We start from the raw sequence: 14616 nt of genomic DNA, 5'->3' as shown, positions 1-14616 counted from the left end.
CTGTATTCCCTCTTTTCATATCTTTGATATTTGGCTAGTGGAAGTGATATATGAGCACTTTGTGATAATAGTTGTTCCTAAGCTGATTTAACAGTTTTTAATTCAACTTCATTAGCCTTAGAGGGGTTGTTTTTTTCTGAGATCTTTTACCGGGATTTAATTTAAGCTCCAATTTTGTCTGCCGCTTGATCATACCTTTATTTTGCCTGATCATGGCGAATGAAATTATCATCCCTCATCACAAGCACCTTAGAGGTTTGACCGAGAGCTCTGTGCGACTCCGAGGGACTTTGATTGGATTCGCAGCATTGCAGCCATTTCTCTTTCTCATGCCCTGATCATGACAACATGTTTCCTGTTACAAAAGTGAACTCAATCTCCTTTTGTTTTGACCTGGAGGGATAATATGGAAGGACATGTTGAAATTGGTGTATTCCCACTTGTGTTGGGTCTAAAAGACTAACAAGGAAAAAATCAATTCAAGAAGAGTGTGTGTACCCTCTATCTTCAAATACCTATCAGCTGTAAATCACCTTGCACTTGATTGCCCAAACATACTAGGTTTTTCACCCAAGAGTCTCTCTAATTGTGGCAACAGTTGCATTAAATTCTCCACCTTGAAGAGCAGCAAAGCTGAGGGAGCCAAGAGCTGCCCAGCTACTTTTGGGAAAAAGATGATTACTCAAATCTAAAGTTTTCTTTATTTCACCCATCGCAGCTGCATAGTTAAGTAAGTGTTGTTGTTTAGATTATGAAACTGTTTTTCAGGATTTTAGTCTTTGCTGTTAAAATTTGCTGCTAGGCAAAACGTGAATTTAGCTATTTTTTAAACCAAGACAAGCCTCAAAATAGAGGAGAAAAATTGTCTGCCTTTAGATGGTACTGAAAATGCAAGCTACTTAACAGAAGAAAAATGTCATGCTATTAGCCTCTAATACAATCGTATTACTTTGGTCTTTTGACAAAGTAAAACCTCATTGATATTAAATATAAAAAGTTGCTACTTTCCCAGTAGCAACTTTTCATAAGGAGTTCTGATTTTTTTTTTTTTTCCACTGAGTTCTAAGAGACTGGTCCATTAATAATGTATGGCATTGCTCACAAGTGTCATATGCTTAATAATTAGGAAACATTTGTAATGAGTTGAAAAGGGTAAGGAAAGCATCAGAGTATGTGCAAGTCCAAAACTACAGAAGTCTGAAGCTAATAATTACCTGGGCTTCAGAAGCTTTAAAAATTCTAACAACAGATCCTACTTAAAATTAACAATAGACATTGCACAGAATAGAATAATAAAAGAAGTCCAATCTTTTGGATAAAGGATACCTAAATATGATGTATTTATATATATCATATATATATATATATTATATATCTAAATAGATATACGGGAGGAAAATGGGGGAAAAAAAAAAGGCTTTGAGTATAGCTTCTGGCAGTCTTGACAAGGTTTCCTGAAGGAGACTGAGAGTTAGGTTTCCACATATTGCTAGGGACTAACAGGGGGTAGCTGCTAAGTCCCTTAATTCCCCATACAAATCCTAGCCTGTGTATGTATACTATGAAGTACATTCCATAACTGACAGCTTCATTCTTCTTTATGAAGAATTTCACCTACACAGGAGGGTTAAAATCTTCAAATTCTACATTTTGGTGATGAAACTGGGAGTCACTTTTCAATTACTCTTTGTTTTGATTAAACAGACCCCTTACCACCGCACCGAATATTATTTGAAGTATTTTTCTCCCTTCCAGCAAGCTGTCAGCAGCGGAACCCTGGGTCTGAGCAGAACCTTGCTGTGGTACCCAGTACAGAGAGGATGGAGTTGCAGAGAAATGACACTATCCATCCACTTGGGCTTCAGTTTTGGTTCAGCAGAGCTGTAAAACACCATGTGGAGTTAAGCAATATAAACATATATATACATATATATTTATTTTTTTTTCTTAATGTAAGAGCCAGTTAGGTGACATGGATCAAGAAAAATATTAAACTCTGAGCTCAACAAAAACCTAACACTAGAAACAACTTTTGAGCCTGACAAGATAATTTGGGGAAAGGCTGAAAGGAGGGGAAAAAAACCCCAGTGGCATCAGCCATTACCTCCAAATCCCTTTTCTCTGTCTATATTATAAAAAATCCAGTATAAGATACTCCAAGGAAATATTTTTATTTATTCTAACATGGTCCTCATTATTAAATATGTGAAAACATTTCAACAAATACATTCTCACCACTCACCAGGGAGCCAGGGCAGTACTGGGCAGCGTTTCTAGACATGAGGGCTTGAGGCATGGAAAGACTAAATGACTCATCCAAGATCAGTCTGTGATAACAAAGAAAATTGAAACTCCTTCTCAAACTCTAGTCAATGAGCCAAAAATTTTTTATGTAAAGCAATAAACAGAGGGTTTTTTTTCTGCTTTCTTTGTGGGGGGCTTGTCATTCTTGCCATTTATTCTGAATGTTGGCATTGAATCCAAAGAAGCACAATCATGTTCATGTACTTGCAATAAAATTAATGCAATAAAAATGAAATCAAAACATCAAAAAATTGCAATTACAAAGCTGCAATCAAATTAACGTAGAGTAGAATGCAGACTGTGCCCCAGCTGTTGAGCCTGGGGATCATGTCTGTGCTGAGAGTTTGTGGAGAGCTGTTTGTAAATCTGGGTGAGAGTAAGGTGACTTTGAGAGGGTGATACGACTGTTTATATGTGTTTGCCTTCTGGGATTGACTTTTGTGTGAGTGCAGCAGCATTAGGAGATGCTTCTGCTTGGGACCTGAGTCCTGGCTACTTTTTCCATCTGTATTATGCTACATGGAGTGCAGGATACTGGTGGAACCTACTTCAAGATCTGGAACTAAACTTTCAGTTGAGCTGGAGATTCGTAGATGGATGTAAGGCGTGTTAAGGAATACCTTTGGTCTTTGGGAGCTGGCTGTACCGTTATTGTTCTTTAACTTGCCTTTTGAAACATGAAAGCTGGACAGAGCTGGACTCTGGATGTGGCAGCAGTGGCATGGTACCATCACGTTGTTCTGAGCAGCAGTACGATGATCAAACATGGTCAAATCTCCCATAACTGAGGTCAGATGCAGTTGGTTCCTAGCTTCAGGATGGCTCCAGCCTCAAGACTTTCTGTACTCTTTTGTAGTCTAATTCCTAAGGCCTCACGGGTTGTTTATTTAACACATTTCCTGCTAATGAAGTGGTATTGGAGACACAGTTAACCTCTGTTCTCCAAACTTGTATCACACTGTGCTGTGCCTCTTGATTGTCTGTTGTAGGTCCTAAGGGTGTCAGGAGGAATAAGCACAGGGACTGGATGTGCTATGGATGTGCTCTTCAACTAGCCAGTTCTGCCATGGACTGCAAGAAAATGAACTTAACGATTATTGTTGGCCCTTTCCTTTCTTTTTCTGCATGAAGTTGCTTTTGCAGGCATAGCATAATATCTGCCTCAGTTTTGTGTAACGAACTTTGGGAGCAGGGAGATTCTCATTAACTCTGTGCTGTTTCTTACTGAGAGCTAGAACAGTAGCATGAAAACACAAACAAATCTTTGCCAACATCCAGAAATCTTTTACAAAAATAAAGTGAGGCGTGACAGTTTGTGATTAAGTTTAATCCACAGTTTCATAAACGTAGCATGCTTTGCTGGTATATGCTCCTAATATCGACATAATATAAGTAATGAATATGAAAATTCCAGAGAGCATTGTGACCTGATAGTGGAGAGAGGACAAACTGTTCCATGCCCAGTGAAGCTGGCAAGTGTAAATGTAAAGTATTACTAATTCCACACTGCATTGCTATTGTAGCTTTTCAACATGCTTTCTCACGGATATGAAATTATTTCTCACACCATATAATGACAGGGTACTTCCAGTACATTGCCCTGGATTATAAAAGTTGGGCCACATTAATGGTATTTCCCTGCTATCACAACTCAAGAGGTTCTTTTTTTTTTTTTTTTTTTCTTGCCAAGAAGGGAAATGAGACCCATGTTGCCTCAGGCTATAAATTATAAATGAATAGCATGATCATCTGTAACTTCGATGCAAAGGTCAAAGGAAATTTTTGGGGTTTTTTTCTGTGTTCTTTAACTGGATGTTCTTTGATGTTTACACTGCACATACATCATGGTCATTATATCCTGCACTCTTGCATCATTAATACAACTACAAACGAGATTACTCAAGTTATGAACAACGAACGAGTCTAATGCAGACAGATATGAGGGAGGAAAATGAGCTAAATAAAAATACTTATTGAAGGGATTGCTCCCTGGTGTAAATGCACTTAAAAAGAGTATAACTAAATGAGAAGATACTGTTCCTGTCTGGAGTCATTTTCCAACCCAGCAAATCTTTGTTCATTGATTTGTAAAATAAGAGAACATTTTGGGGTAAAAATAAGGAATTTGAAAACCTTTCAGCAATATTTCATTATATGCCTACTTGTTCCATGAAACTGAGCTAGTAACAGTTTGCTTTAAATTTTATGTGTCACATTTAAAAGCTACTTCTGTGCCTAGACTGAAAAGCTGCAGAATTCCCTGGGAAAGTCTTGGTATTATTAAACCATGAGGACTGAATTTATTTGAGGCATAAAACAGAACAATGTGTTACCTATTTAAAAAGTTGTTTTCTTATGGAATCTGCAAATGTTTAGGGTTTGTGAGAACATGCACACCTTGCAGAAAAACTCACAGCTGATCTGGCACTAAATGACTCTTCTATTTCACATGAGATCAGTGGGTTTCATGTTCACTTTTGCTGCTGGATGAAGAGAGGTCAACTGTAGATGTTCTCCAGGAGCATCATCACCAAGCAGCCCTGGGAGGCTGCGGGTACCTGGGACTGGTGGGAGGATGCTCTCTGGGCACAGACAGCAAGCCGGCCATTGCCAGGGTAACCATTTCAATTTATCTTAAAACAATTATCTTAAAACAAATTAAGTGCTCAGTTTGGATACATTTACATGTAAAGGACAACGACCAGTAAAACATTATTCTCAGAGGCTTATGGTGGAACATTTGGAAAATTAGACCCTTTTCTCCCCAAACTCGCTGATTTTTAAAACATTTCACAAAATTGATTTTGTCTAATTAAAATGTTGTATTTTAAGGTCCAGTTAAAAACAAGTCTAAGGTGATTTTAAACACGAGTGCATCATATAAGACTGCTCAGATCCTTCCACATTATGTATTTCGCAAAGATTATGGTTTGGATTTCAAAAATCAATTTAGATCTTGGTGCCTTTGTTTTTGAAGCAGGAATAGTCTAAATGGTGACTGCATTTCAAAATACTCATTTTGCATGCAGAGTAACGACTCTTTAAAAAGAAATTTTACAGCAGTATCTTAATGTGCAGTTTTATTGCCTATTATTTTTAGCGAGCATTTATGAAGCCTTATGTTTAGGGTTTAACACCTTAGCTATTTCCCACCATAACAGGTTGAAATTTGGCATAGCAGTGGCAACCTTCGTTTCAAAATTTTCACAGAAAATTGTAAACAGCAAATTGCTAATTTGTAAAGATTTTGTTAATTTCCACGCTTTGAAGCCTGTCAACTTAAATGTCAAATAATGTGACATCCATATGGACCATTAGATCAATGAGAGAGTAGGACCAGAGCTGCCTCAAAGTGCACATCCTGTAGTGACACCTCTGAAGTTCTAGAACAGCCAAAAAGAAAAAAAAAAAAAAAAAAAGAAAAGGAAAAAAAAGGCAAAAACAAATTGTCAAAGTTATGGTAGGAAAGGGTGAGATAGCTAAAACTGTCTTTAAAAAAATCCTTCATTCTGTCATTTTGGAAAACTTCTGAAATTTCAGCTTCCAAGTTGCAAATGTGGCACTGCAGCAGAGGTCTTGACTTTAAGCCAGCTTCAGAGTTAGCAAGTTCTGAGAATTCAAAATGCAACCAGAGTGCTTTTGATCAGACTTTATCTGGGCAATATTCTGGTTCATGTTTATTTTGTCTTTTACTTTAGCATGTGGTCCAAATAGAGCATAGTATTGTTTTCTCCTTGCTGCAGAGGAATAGTCCAAATATTATATTTCTCATAGATTTTTTTGTTCTGTTTAAGACTTTTGTAGTTCATGGAACGTGTGTGCCATTGACATTAGTAGTATGTTGTAGTAACATACAATATTCAAAGTTTATGGTAAAACATTCTATGTATATTATATAGTTCATATTAAATAGCTGGAACATTTTTTATCATTCAAAGCATCAGAAACAGTCATTTGGGCAGAAGATACATTATACTTTATTTGGGATACATTCATTTTGGCAATGTAATATCTCATTTGAAATGAATGTATATTGCACTATTGATTTTCATGGGTCTTAGAATAATAAAAACATCACACAGCAATAAAGAAAAAAGCATGCTTTTTCTCTATATATTGTATTTGAACGCAACTCAGAGCCTTTCACAGGAGTAAACATAAAACCTATGTTGTTATACAGAAAGAAAAAGTACTTTATTTTATGAGGTGTAATGGTATTCATATAACAAGTCTTTAACTCAAACGTGGTCTTAATTCTGCAGAGCTAAGCTCTTTTAAACACATTGTGAAGATGTGCTCCTGCTTTAGAGAGGGACAGTGTCTGTCTTTGTCCTTCTTTACTTCCAGAAAGGCTGGTCTACCATGAGTTTTACTTATATTTATTGATTTATTTCTTTATTTATTTTTTTTTACTGTCACAAATTCTAAACATTTGCCAGGCTTCACTTCTAACAACTCTGCTACCTGGCACAGAAAAAAAACTGAGCAAAGCCGTGGAAGAAATGGTGTCCGTTTTGTCCAGTCCTGGAGACCACAAACTCCTTCCTGACCTTCTAAGCTGGTGACTTTCTACTATTGTCATAGCATTGAAACATAGGAAATTTCAAGCAGTACTGCTGTTATTAGTTGCCAATATTACTCATATACTGAGTTAAGAAGTACAGAACCCAAGGGAGGTGAGGAGAGACTCCTTGATTTTGTGATATTGACTTTATCTGCAGTGCTTTGGGCACTAGGTGATCCAGTGCCTCCAGCTGCTTTGGAAAACTGTTTACAGCTAGGTCCTTGAGTATATTTTTCAGCAAGTATGAAAATGTTAATAATGTAATATCATTCTAATTTAAAAGCTTGGATAAATGATTTTCAAAGGAATTGATATTTAATTATTTATTTTTTTTTCCCTTGGACATGATCTAAAAAACTTGATTTTTGTATTCAACTGGTTTGGTTTTTACTTTAAAGAAATTTTTTTTTAATAGTAAACTCAGTTCAAGAGGAAAAAAAAGTTTACTCAGAATTCCCACTGCTGTCTTGTAGTAAGGAAAATGCAATGCCCACACAATTCTTCTTCTGAGGTCTTGTTCTCTGCTGTTCATCACCAACTCATTTGCTTAGTGAAACTAAGTCAGATTTTACAACATCTTTTAGCTTTCAATATTCATTAAACTAAATTTAGGGTGAATTTAATGCCTTGGAACAAAACAGTGGAAATATTTCTATTATATTTTTCATTTTGTGAAATGAATTCAGACAAAAGGGATATTGTCTGAAATCAATAGCTAATTGAAAGATGTGGCACATTTTATTGTTACTAGTTAAAGCAAAATTCCCAAATAGTAATATTAAGTTTTCAGTGCTAGCGATTTATATAATTTATTGCATTTTTATGTCATTGTTAGAAATACAATGTATTATTAGAAATGTGTATAATTCTTAATCTTACTTACATATTTCTTAACTCTCAAATTTAAATTAAAAGATATTATACCAAGATTGCTATTAATTTACTTTCTTTACTAAAATCTTAGGCTAACCGGCTGGTGGGGTCATGACTTCAAAACACGATTCCTCATGGAAAATGGTATGTACTCCTACACTTTCAATTTTACCTTATTTGATGTATTTACATATAATCGGCTTCACTTTCATAGTAATTTGAGTAGAAAGTATAGAACTTTGCATGTCCTCACTTACCTATCATTTAGCTAAACTCGTCCCAACTATGTAATGCAATAGAGTTGGCAAACTAAACGTGAGAATAAATTTGGTCTCTGGGCATATGGATCTGACTGTCTGCTTCTAAATATTTTGCTGAAATACCTTCAAAATGCAGATATAGAATATGGATGAAAGTTTCAAAGTATCTCAGTGAATTAAATACGTAAGCCTCTGAGGAGCGAGGATCTGCTGTCAGTCACTTGGGTAATATCTTACTTTAGGATTAGTTTCACTGGAATTCATGAGAAATTACATAAATAAAGGTAAGACAACCTGACATAAGTCATGAAACACCACTAATGTTTCAGGATCTCCCAATCTCTTGCACTAGTGAAGGGTGGGTTATAACACAAAACTAAACCTGCTCTGAAATAGCTAAATACTTATTGTCCCAATATGAAATGAGGCCTCCTTTCCAAATCTGACAGCTAGACTATCCAGCTCTACTTTACAGTATGGCAGAGAGAATATCCTGAGGGATTAGGAGGAGAAAGGAGCTTTTTTATTTGATTGCTTGTTTTGTTTTTAATGTATTTTTAATTTTCTGTGGAAGAGTGCCTATTGATGCAACTTTGGCTGGAGAACACTTCTCTAATAGCCTCAGTCTGCTCTTTGTTTCCTGACCAAATGCAAGAAAGTGGCACTATGGAAAGCCAGCAGGAGACACAAATTGCCTTGAAACACTGTTAGAAGAAGAAAAATGTTGTTTATTCATTTCCATGGGCAGTTTAGAGGGGAGAAGTTGGGCAACGATCATTACGAAATTAGCCAGTCTGCTGTGCATGAAAAGCGTTTCCTCCGCAGCATCCTCTTGCTCTGGTGCTGGAGCATGAAATATAAATGGTGACACAGAACTTACAGCGAGGCTTTATAGATTTATTAAATAGATTTTTGTGAAATTTCACAGCCTTAAGTCTACGCAGCTTCTCTACATGGCCTGAAGCTACACTTAGCTGCATATGCCATCTCCCATGCGTCTCGTCGGTTTAAGGAACGTGAGTCCCTACTCGTGGCAGCGCCGCGCGAGCATGACTCTGCTGACTGGGAATTTCTCTGGTTTGTGCCAGTGTTAAAAGGGATTCAAGTGTAAAGGTGGTTTTAACACACACCATTTAAACAAATTAATTGCAGTTCTCTAGTTCCCATGAAGCCACTAATGAGGTCTTCCGCTGGATAAAATCGGGTTTCTCTCGAAGTTAAAAGTATTAGCTGTGAATAGATTGCTGTTTCCTTCTAATGACCGATTCCTACAGGCCGCATTAGCGAAATATCTTATTGCGTGAGGACGGACTTCAAGATAAGGTCCAATCCATTAAAAGGAAGAAATCAAAAACACTAATATAAGTTATTCATTTTCTAGTACTGCAACTAAGTGAAGGAATTAATGGATTTCGGTTATCAAATCCTCCAATTTTACTGGTCTGTGCTCTGCAAGCTAGTTTAGAGGTAAGTAATGGCTTTACTTTGAGCCTGAATTTAAGAGTATAAAAATGTTAAATGAATGTTACGTGTCTTATTGCTGTCTCCCTTGCAAAAAAAAAAAAAATGCAGAATAGTTAAAGAGTGAAGGGAGAAGGGGGAATGAAAAACAAAAAAAATAACCCCACAACCCTGAGGGATCAAGGCCTTTAGTAAATATACTCATCCCTTCACTGTTCTCACAATCTTTGCTGCTGGATACAGTGTGCTTGAGGTTTGTACCTCCAAGCCTGACCGCTAACATTGTGTTTGTCCTGATGTTCAGGGGCTCAGCGCAAACAGTGGCTTTTCCCATAGAGATATTCAGCCTTAGTGCGACACATATGAAGGGTGCTGTTCAAGGTCTTCTTACGGAGGAACCACGTAACTCTTAAAAGTTGCATCTGGAGTTGCTTCTACGTATATTTCCCTGAGCAAAACAGATTTTGCTTCTTTATGAAAGAAAATGGATATGGTCAGTGGGTGTACTGGCGTCTAGATTGAACCAGCAGCTCAGGGAAGCTGTCATCTGCTGTAGTCCCTTTGATTACAAACAGAAAAGACAGAAGCTGCCTGTGAATGCTTCCTAAAAGGGGAATTCACAAACACGATGGAGTTCTAGACTGTTCTTGCTTTCATCTCTTCATAAGTTTTCTGGTGACCAAAGGAGCAGAGACCATCTCTGACCTATCTGTATCTGAATCGCTGAGACGGTGGCTGTGGAAAGGGCCATCTTGCCACACAGAGCTAATCCCTTCCCTGCTAGGAAGGTGTGACCCGTGTGCTGAAAGCCCTCCGGTCCACCTTAGAGAGCATAATTCAGCCCTGTCTGAAGGCACGAGCTATTCTCCAAACACCTTGTATCACACTATGTTTCATATCAAGATGTAGCAGCATTTCTCTTATGGATGGTTCACCTCTGAAATGCAGAACTCTAGCTCTTTGTGGGTGAAAAGGATGGTTTTACATACATTTCCCTACTATATGCTACATATGCTACTATATTATTTTTTTTTTCCTAAGCTGCTTTTCCAACCAGCCTTGGTTAGCAAGGTTTTGCCACCAGCATAAACGGGAGAAATTTCTTTCTGCTGGCATTCCATTAATGCTAGTGTAATGGCAAAGCTGATGCTGGAACAAAGAGCAATGTCCATATACTGTATGTCCTTCTTTATTTACTGAAAAAACCAGTATTTTAAGCAAACAAAGTGAGAAAAATTGCCAGTTGCGCTCTCTCCAGCTTACATGCAATGCTGAAGGACTGCAAAGGGCACAGTGATGCTTCTTGCTCTGCCTGACAATTTATTTTGTTAGCCCTTAAACATCCAATATATTTTTTTTTAAACTTTATGCGACCTTCGAGATAAGCTGAAAGCTATTCTGCTCTGACCCAGATTGTCACTGCTCGGGTTTGCGTGGGTTGATGTCGTTTAGCCCGCTGCGGGGAGCCTCAAACAACGCGGGCTGAGCAGTTTCCATTGCCTCCCCTTCCCGTGTTTGCATTACCTTTTGGCACAGCCAGGATTTCCCAGTGCTAATTGCTGTAATACAGTGGGAAACAAAATAGTTGTCGTGTCTGGCAAGAGATGGCTAGTGAAATTGCATGCCACCTTCACTGGGACACATTAAGCAGAAGGCAGCGTTTCCAATGGAAACAATGGAAACTGCAAGTGCTAATGCATGTTATTCCTCAATAATGCTTAAAGTGACTGTTATAGCGGTAGCTGCTCCCTTTTATGGAAAAAAGGGGAGCGCTCTACAGCCACATTTAAAAGATCTTTTTCAAAAATCGCCCCCAGGAGGCCAAATATTCCTTGCACAAAACCTGAGCAAACAGATTTTTTGCGTGCAGCCTGAGGAGATCCATCCCTCACACGGCTGCAAAGCCCAGAGGAACAGGAGACAGGTCTCCATCATACCTCCAGTAACGGGCTGAATACTCGTGTGTACGCCCTGCCTGCCTGTGCGGTGAGGGAAGCACCTCTAGATTTTGGTTGACCTGTACAAGTGCTGATTGCTGGTGGCTCTGGTCCCTGTCACGTTCATTGCTGTGACTGCACTGCCTCCATGGAAAGTCTGTCTTACAGCCAGCTGTGTTTTGTTTCACAGAAAAAAAAAACATGTAGGTGCTTTTGGTTTTGTGCAGCATCTAGTGGTTGTGATACCAACATGGAGTAATACTTGGAATAGTCTACAAAAGAGCGATTTCCAGGTGTTGCCAGAAATTAGACTTTGTTATATTTTGAGTAGGATATCTTAGTTAACTCTTTATACACTCTTCCAGGGATGGAGCATCAATCACCTTTCTGGCCAACCTGTTAGAGCTATTAAATCAGAATCAAGCAAATATTTTTTTTGTTCTTGTAGATAAGCAGAGACAGCAACCCTGCCTGTACAGGGCTTAAAATGTTAAAGTCAAGACATTAATAGAAATTTTGTGTTTTTAAAGGCAAGAGTTTGTAGATCAGTCATGATGTTTCAGTCTTGACCCTTGGCTTTTGTTACTCGAGGTATACACAGGGAAAAACTTGTATGTGATTTTCATGCAACCCTGTTGAACGTATAGAGAATGTATGGATCCTCTTCAGATGTGCAAAAGAATGCTCTCTCAGCAAACTGGTTTTGTGCGCAAATTAATTTATGCACATATGGATGTGTGTAAAACTTCAACAGTAGACAGAAATGTCTTTCATTATCTAAAGACATTATCTATAATGTCTATCTGATATTACCACTGGATTCCAATGATAATATGTACAGAGAAATCTGCTACCTAGCAAAGAATGACAGAGCTTGGCCTTTGTATTACCAAAATTATTTAAGTTATTAAAAAGCTCAGAAATAGTCTTAGTCTTTACTTCTTTTTTCTCTTCTATAGCAGTGCATTATCATTCTAATGACTTAAAATCATTGTAGGTTTTTAGTCAAACTACAATGAAAGCATTGAGAAGGAAATCCATTCTACTCACTGGTTACTTGGAATACCTGATAAAGCATTACTACAATGAGGACAAAACAAATCCAGAGAAGCCCTTTGTAAAAATCATCACGCCATCTCAGATTGAGGAAAGAGGATGCCAACTCACATTATCTTTTTCCCTTCCAATCAAATCTGTGTTTAAAGAGCTGGAGAAGAGAGGAGTAGCTGTGAGTAAATCAAACTTCATCTTCTCATGCACTTTTTTGTGAACCTGTACTATACCATTTTGTGTACCTATACCATTTTTGCTTTTATTCAAATATAGTATTGTATACGGCCCAAGAATCCTGGGAGTGATTAAAATTGCTTACATAGCATCTTGAATCTAATAAGTAGAGTTATTTTTTAAGTTTAATGAGTAGAGTTATTTTCTAAATTATTTGTTAGTCTGTCCTTTTTCTATTTTTTTTTTATTTTTAAAGGTTCTGTATATAGCAGCAGGGAGTCAATACTAAGGTTAGACCTGCTTTATGGATGCGTTATGGTGGAAGGCACACCCTGGAAAAACACAAATATGAATATGTCAGAGCTGTCCAATGTAATGTACTGCCTGTACAGGCCTTTCCCGTTCAGTGTGCTCGTCCAGGGCCCCTGCCGTGGGTCCAGGCACGAGGCCAGAGACCACAAAGAGGAGGTCTGTGTCACCCCGAGGTGCTGGCAGTCAGCAGTGCTCAGGTGGCGCTCACCATCCTCAAGGCCACAACTTGTGCACCTACAGCGTGACGATGACAAGGCGCTCTGAACCTCCACCAGTCCCTTTCCTGATCTGCAAATGGCCAAACCCTTACTTTTTGCAAGGCATTGAGGTGGAAAAATTAAAAAGGTGTAATTTCCTTAGAAATGTGTTTTAGCACTCAGGAGGAGGCTACTGAACGGTAGTGCCATGTAATGGCATCATTACCGGCACTGCTCAAAAAGATAAATTTAAGGCTATACATCTGGTGATTTAGAAGTGCTGGGAGGTGACGCTGATAACGTAATGCTATATCAATGCTATATGAATTTTATTTCAACTGGTAACCTGTGTCCCCAAAGGACGACTCTTCTGGGCTAAATGTGCTGCTGTTTTGGTTCTGCCAGGGAATTCCAGGAACTGCTGCTTTTAAGAGAGCACGGGGCCCTACCCTGTTGGCTTGTCTTTGTGATGCAGTAATATTCTTCAAATATGAGAGATTATTCTATTCAGCAAAATGTTCAAAAGAAAAATACTGCAAGCCCTGTGACGTTACTTGTACCTGTAGTACAAGACACTGTCATACTGGCATGTCTCGGTTTTGTGGTAGCTTTTTTGCCACCTATGTGCCTCTTCAACTATGGGTTGCTATGGGCACTAATGTAAATTATGGAGATACATAGCAGGTTTCGATGGTACTGCTAGAGTCCTGCCACCCCGAGTCTTGCATCCTTTTTTAGGCAACACACTAACTCTTCTTGCTATGTTCTTTGCAATAATACTCGTCGTAATAGTTTCTTAGAGGTCCCAAAGTTTTCACATGTGTCTCCTTCTTGGTCCACTCATTCTTCCTGGAAGACAAGGATGACATTTAAAAACATAGTGTGACAGATAAATATGAAGTGACCTGAATTTACTAAGCGTTCCCTTTCTGTTTTGCAGTGTGACATGCGAGAACCAAATGCTCTCCGCATTGCCCCAGTTCCTCTCTACAATTCTTTCCATGATGTGCACAGATTTATTGAAATCCTGGGATCCGCAATTACATCTTCAAAACAAACAGCAAACAATACTGCGCTATCTGGTTCTTATTGATGGCTCAGCTGTATCTTTTAATCTATTTCTGACTAAGATGCATTTATCCCACTGAGCGATTCTTTGCTTTGAGTAGACTGAGCTATATCGCATGCAATTTGCAAAAAAATGACTGTGCTTGAATAGTTATTTACAACAGACATAGTTTTATTAAAGCTCATATTTCCACTCTGCTTTGACTTTGACTTCATGAATTAGTATGCTTTGTATATTTTAATGGGACTTTTCTTAAACATTGTATGTGGTTTTATTACATTAGCTTTGAGAAGCATGGAAGAATTGCTATCAACTAGAAGAGGAAAGGAAAAAAAAATCCCTTCTTTATTATAAAAATGATGCATAATAAAAAGTAGAGACTAGACAAATCACCAACAGTTAAAGGATACAG

General features: G+C 38.0%; 1 protein-coding gene across 1 annotated transcript in view; it reads left to right on the top strand.

Annotated features, from left to right (window-relative positions):
- KYNU (kynureninase) overlaps window positions 1–14401 on the top strand; it is a 59788-nt gene extending 45387 nt beyond the window's left edge. Inside the window, exons 11-14 of the mRNA XM_086750978.1 lie at window positions 7833–7885; window positions 9383–9468; window positions 12397–12627; window positions 14076–14401. Of these exons, the coding sequence (XP_086607104.1) occupies window positions 7833–7885; window positions 9383–9468; window positions 12397–12627; window positions 14076–14228 (523 nt within the window). The 3' untranslated portion in view covers window positions 14229–14401. The remainder of the gene's footprint in view (window positions 1–7832; window positions 7886–9382; window positions 9469–12396; window positions 12628–14075) is intronic.
- The last annotated feature ends 215 nt before the right edge of the window (window positions 14402–14616 follow it).

This window comes from Chlamydotis macqueenii, chromosome 6 (assembly GCF_036417535.1).
Source record: "Chlamydotis macqueenii isolate bChlMac1 chromosome 6, bChlMac1.mat, whole genome shotgun sequence".
Classification (NCBI taxonomy): Eukaryota; Metazoa; Chordata; class Aves; order Otidiformes; family Otididae; genus Chlamydotis; species Chlamydotis macqueenii.
This window is presented reverse-complemented; position numbering and strand designations above follow the sequence as displayed.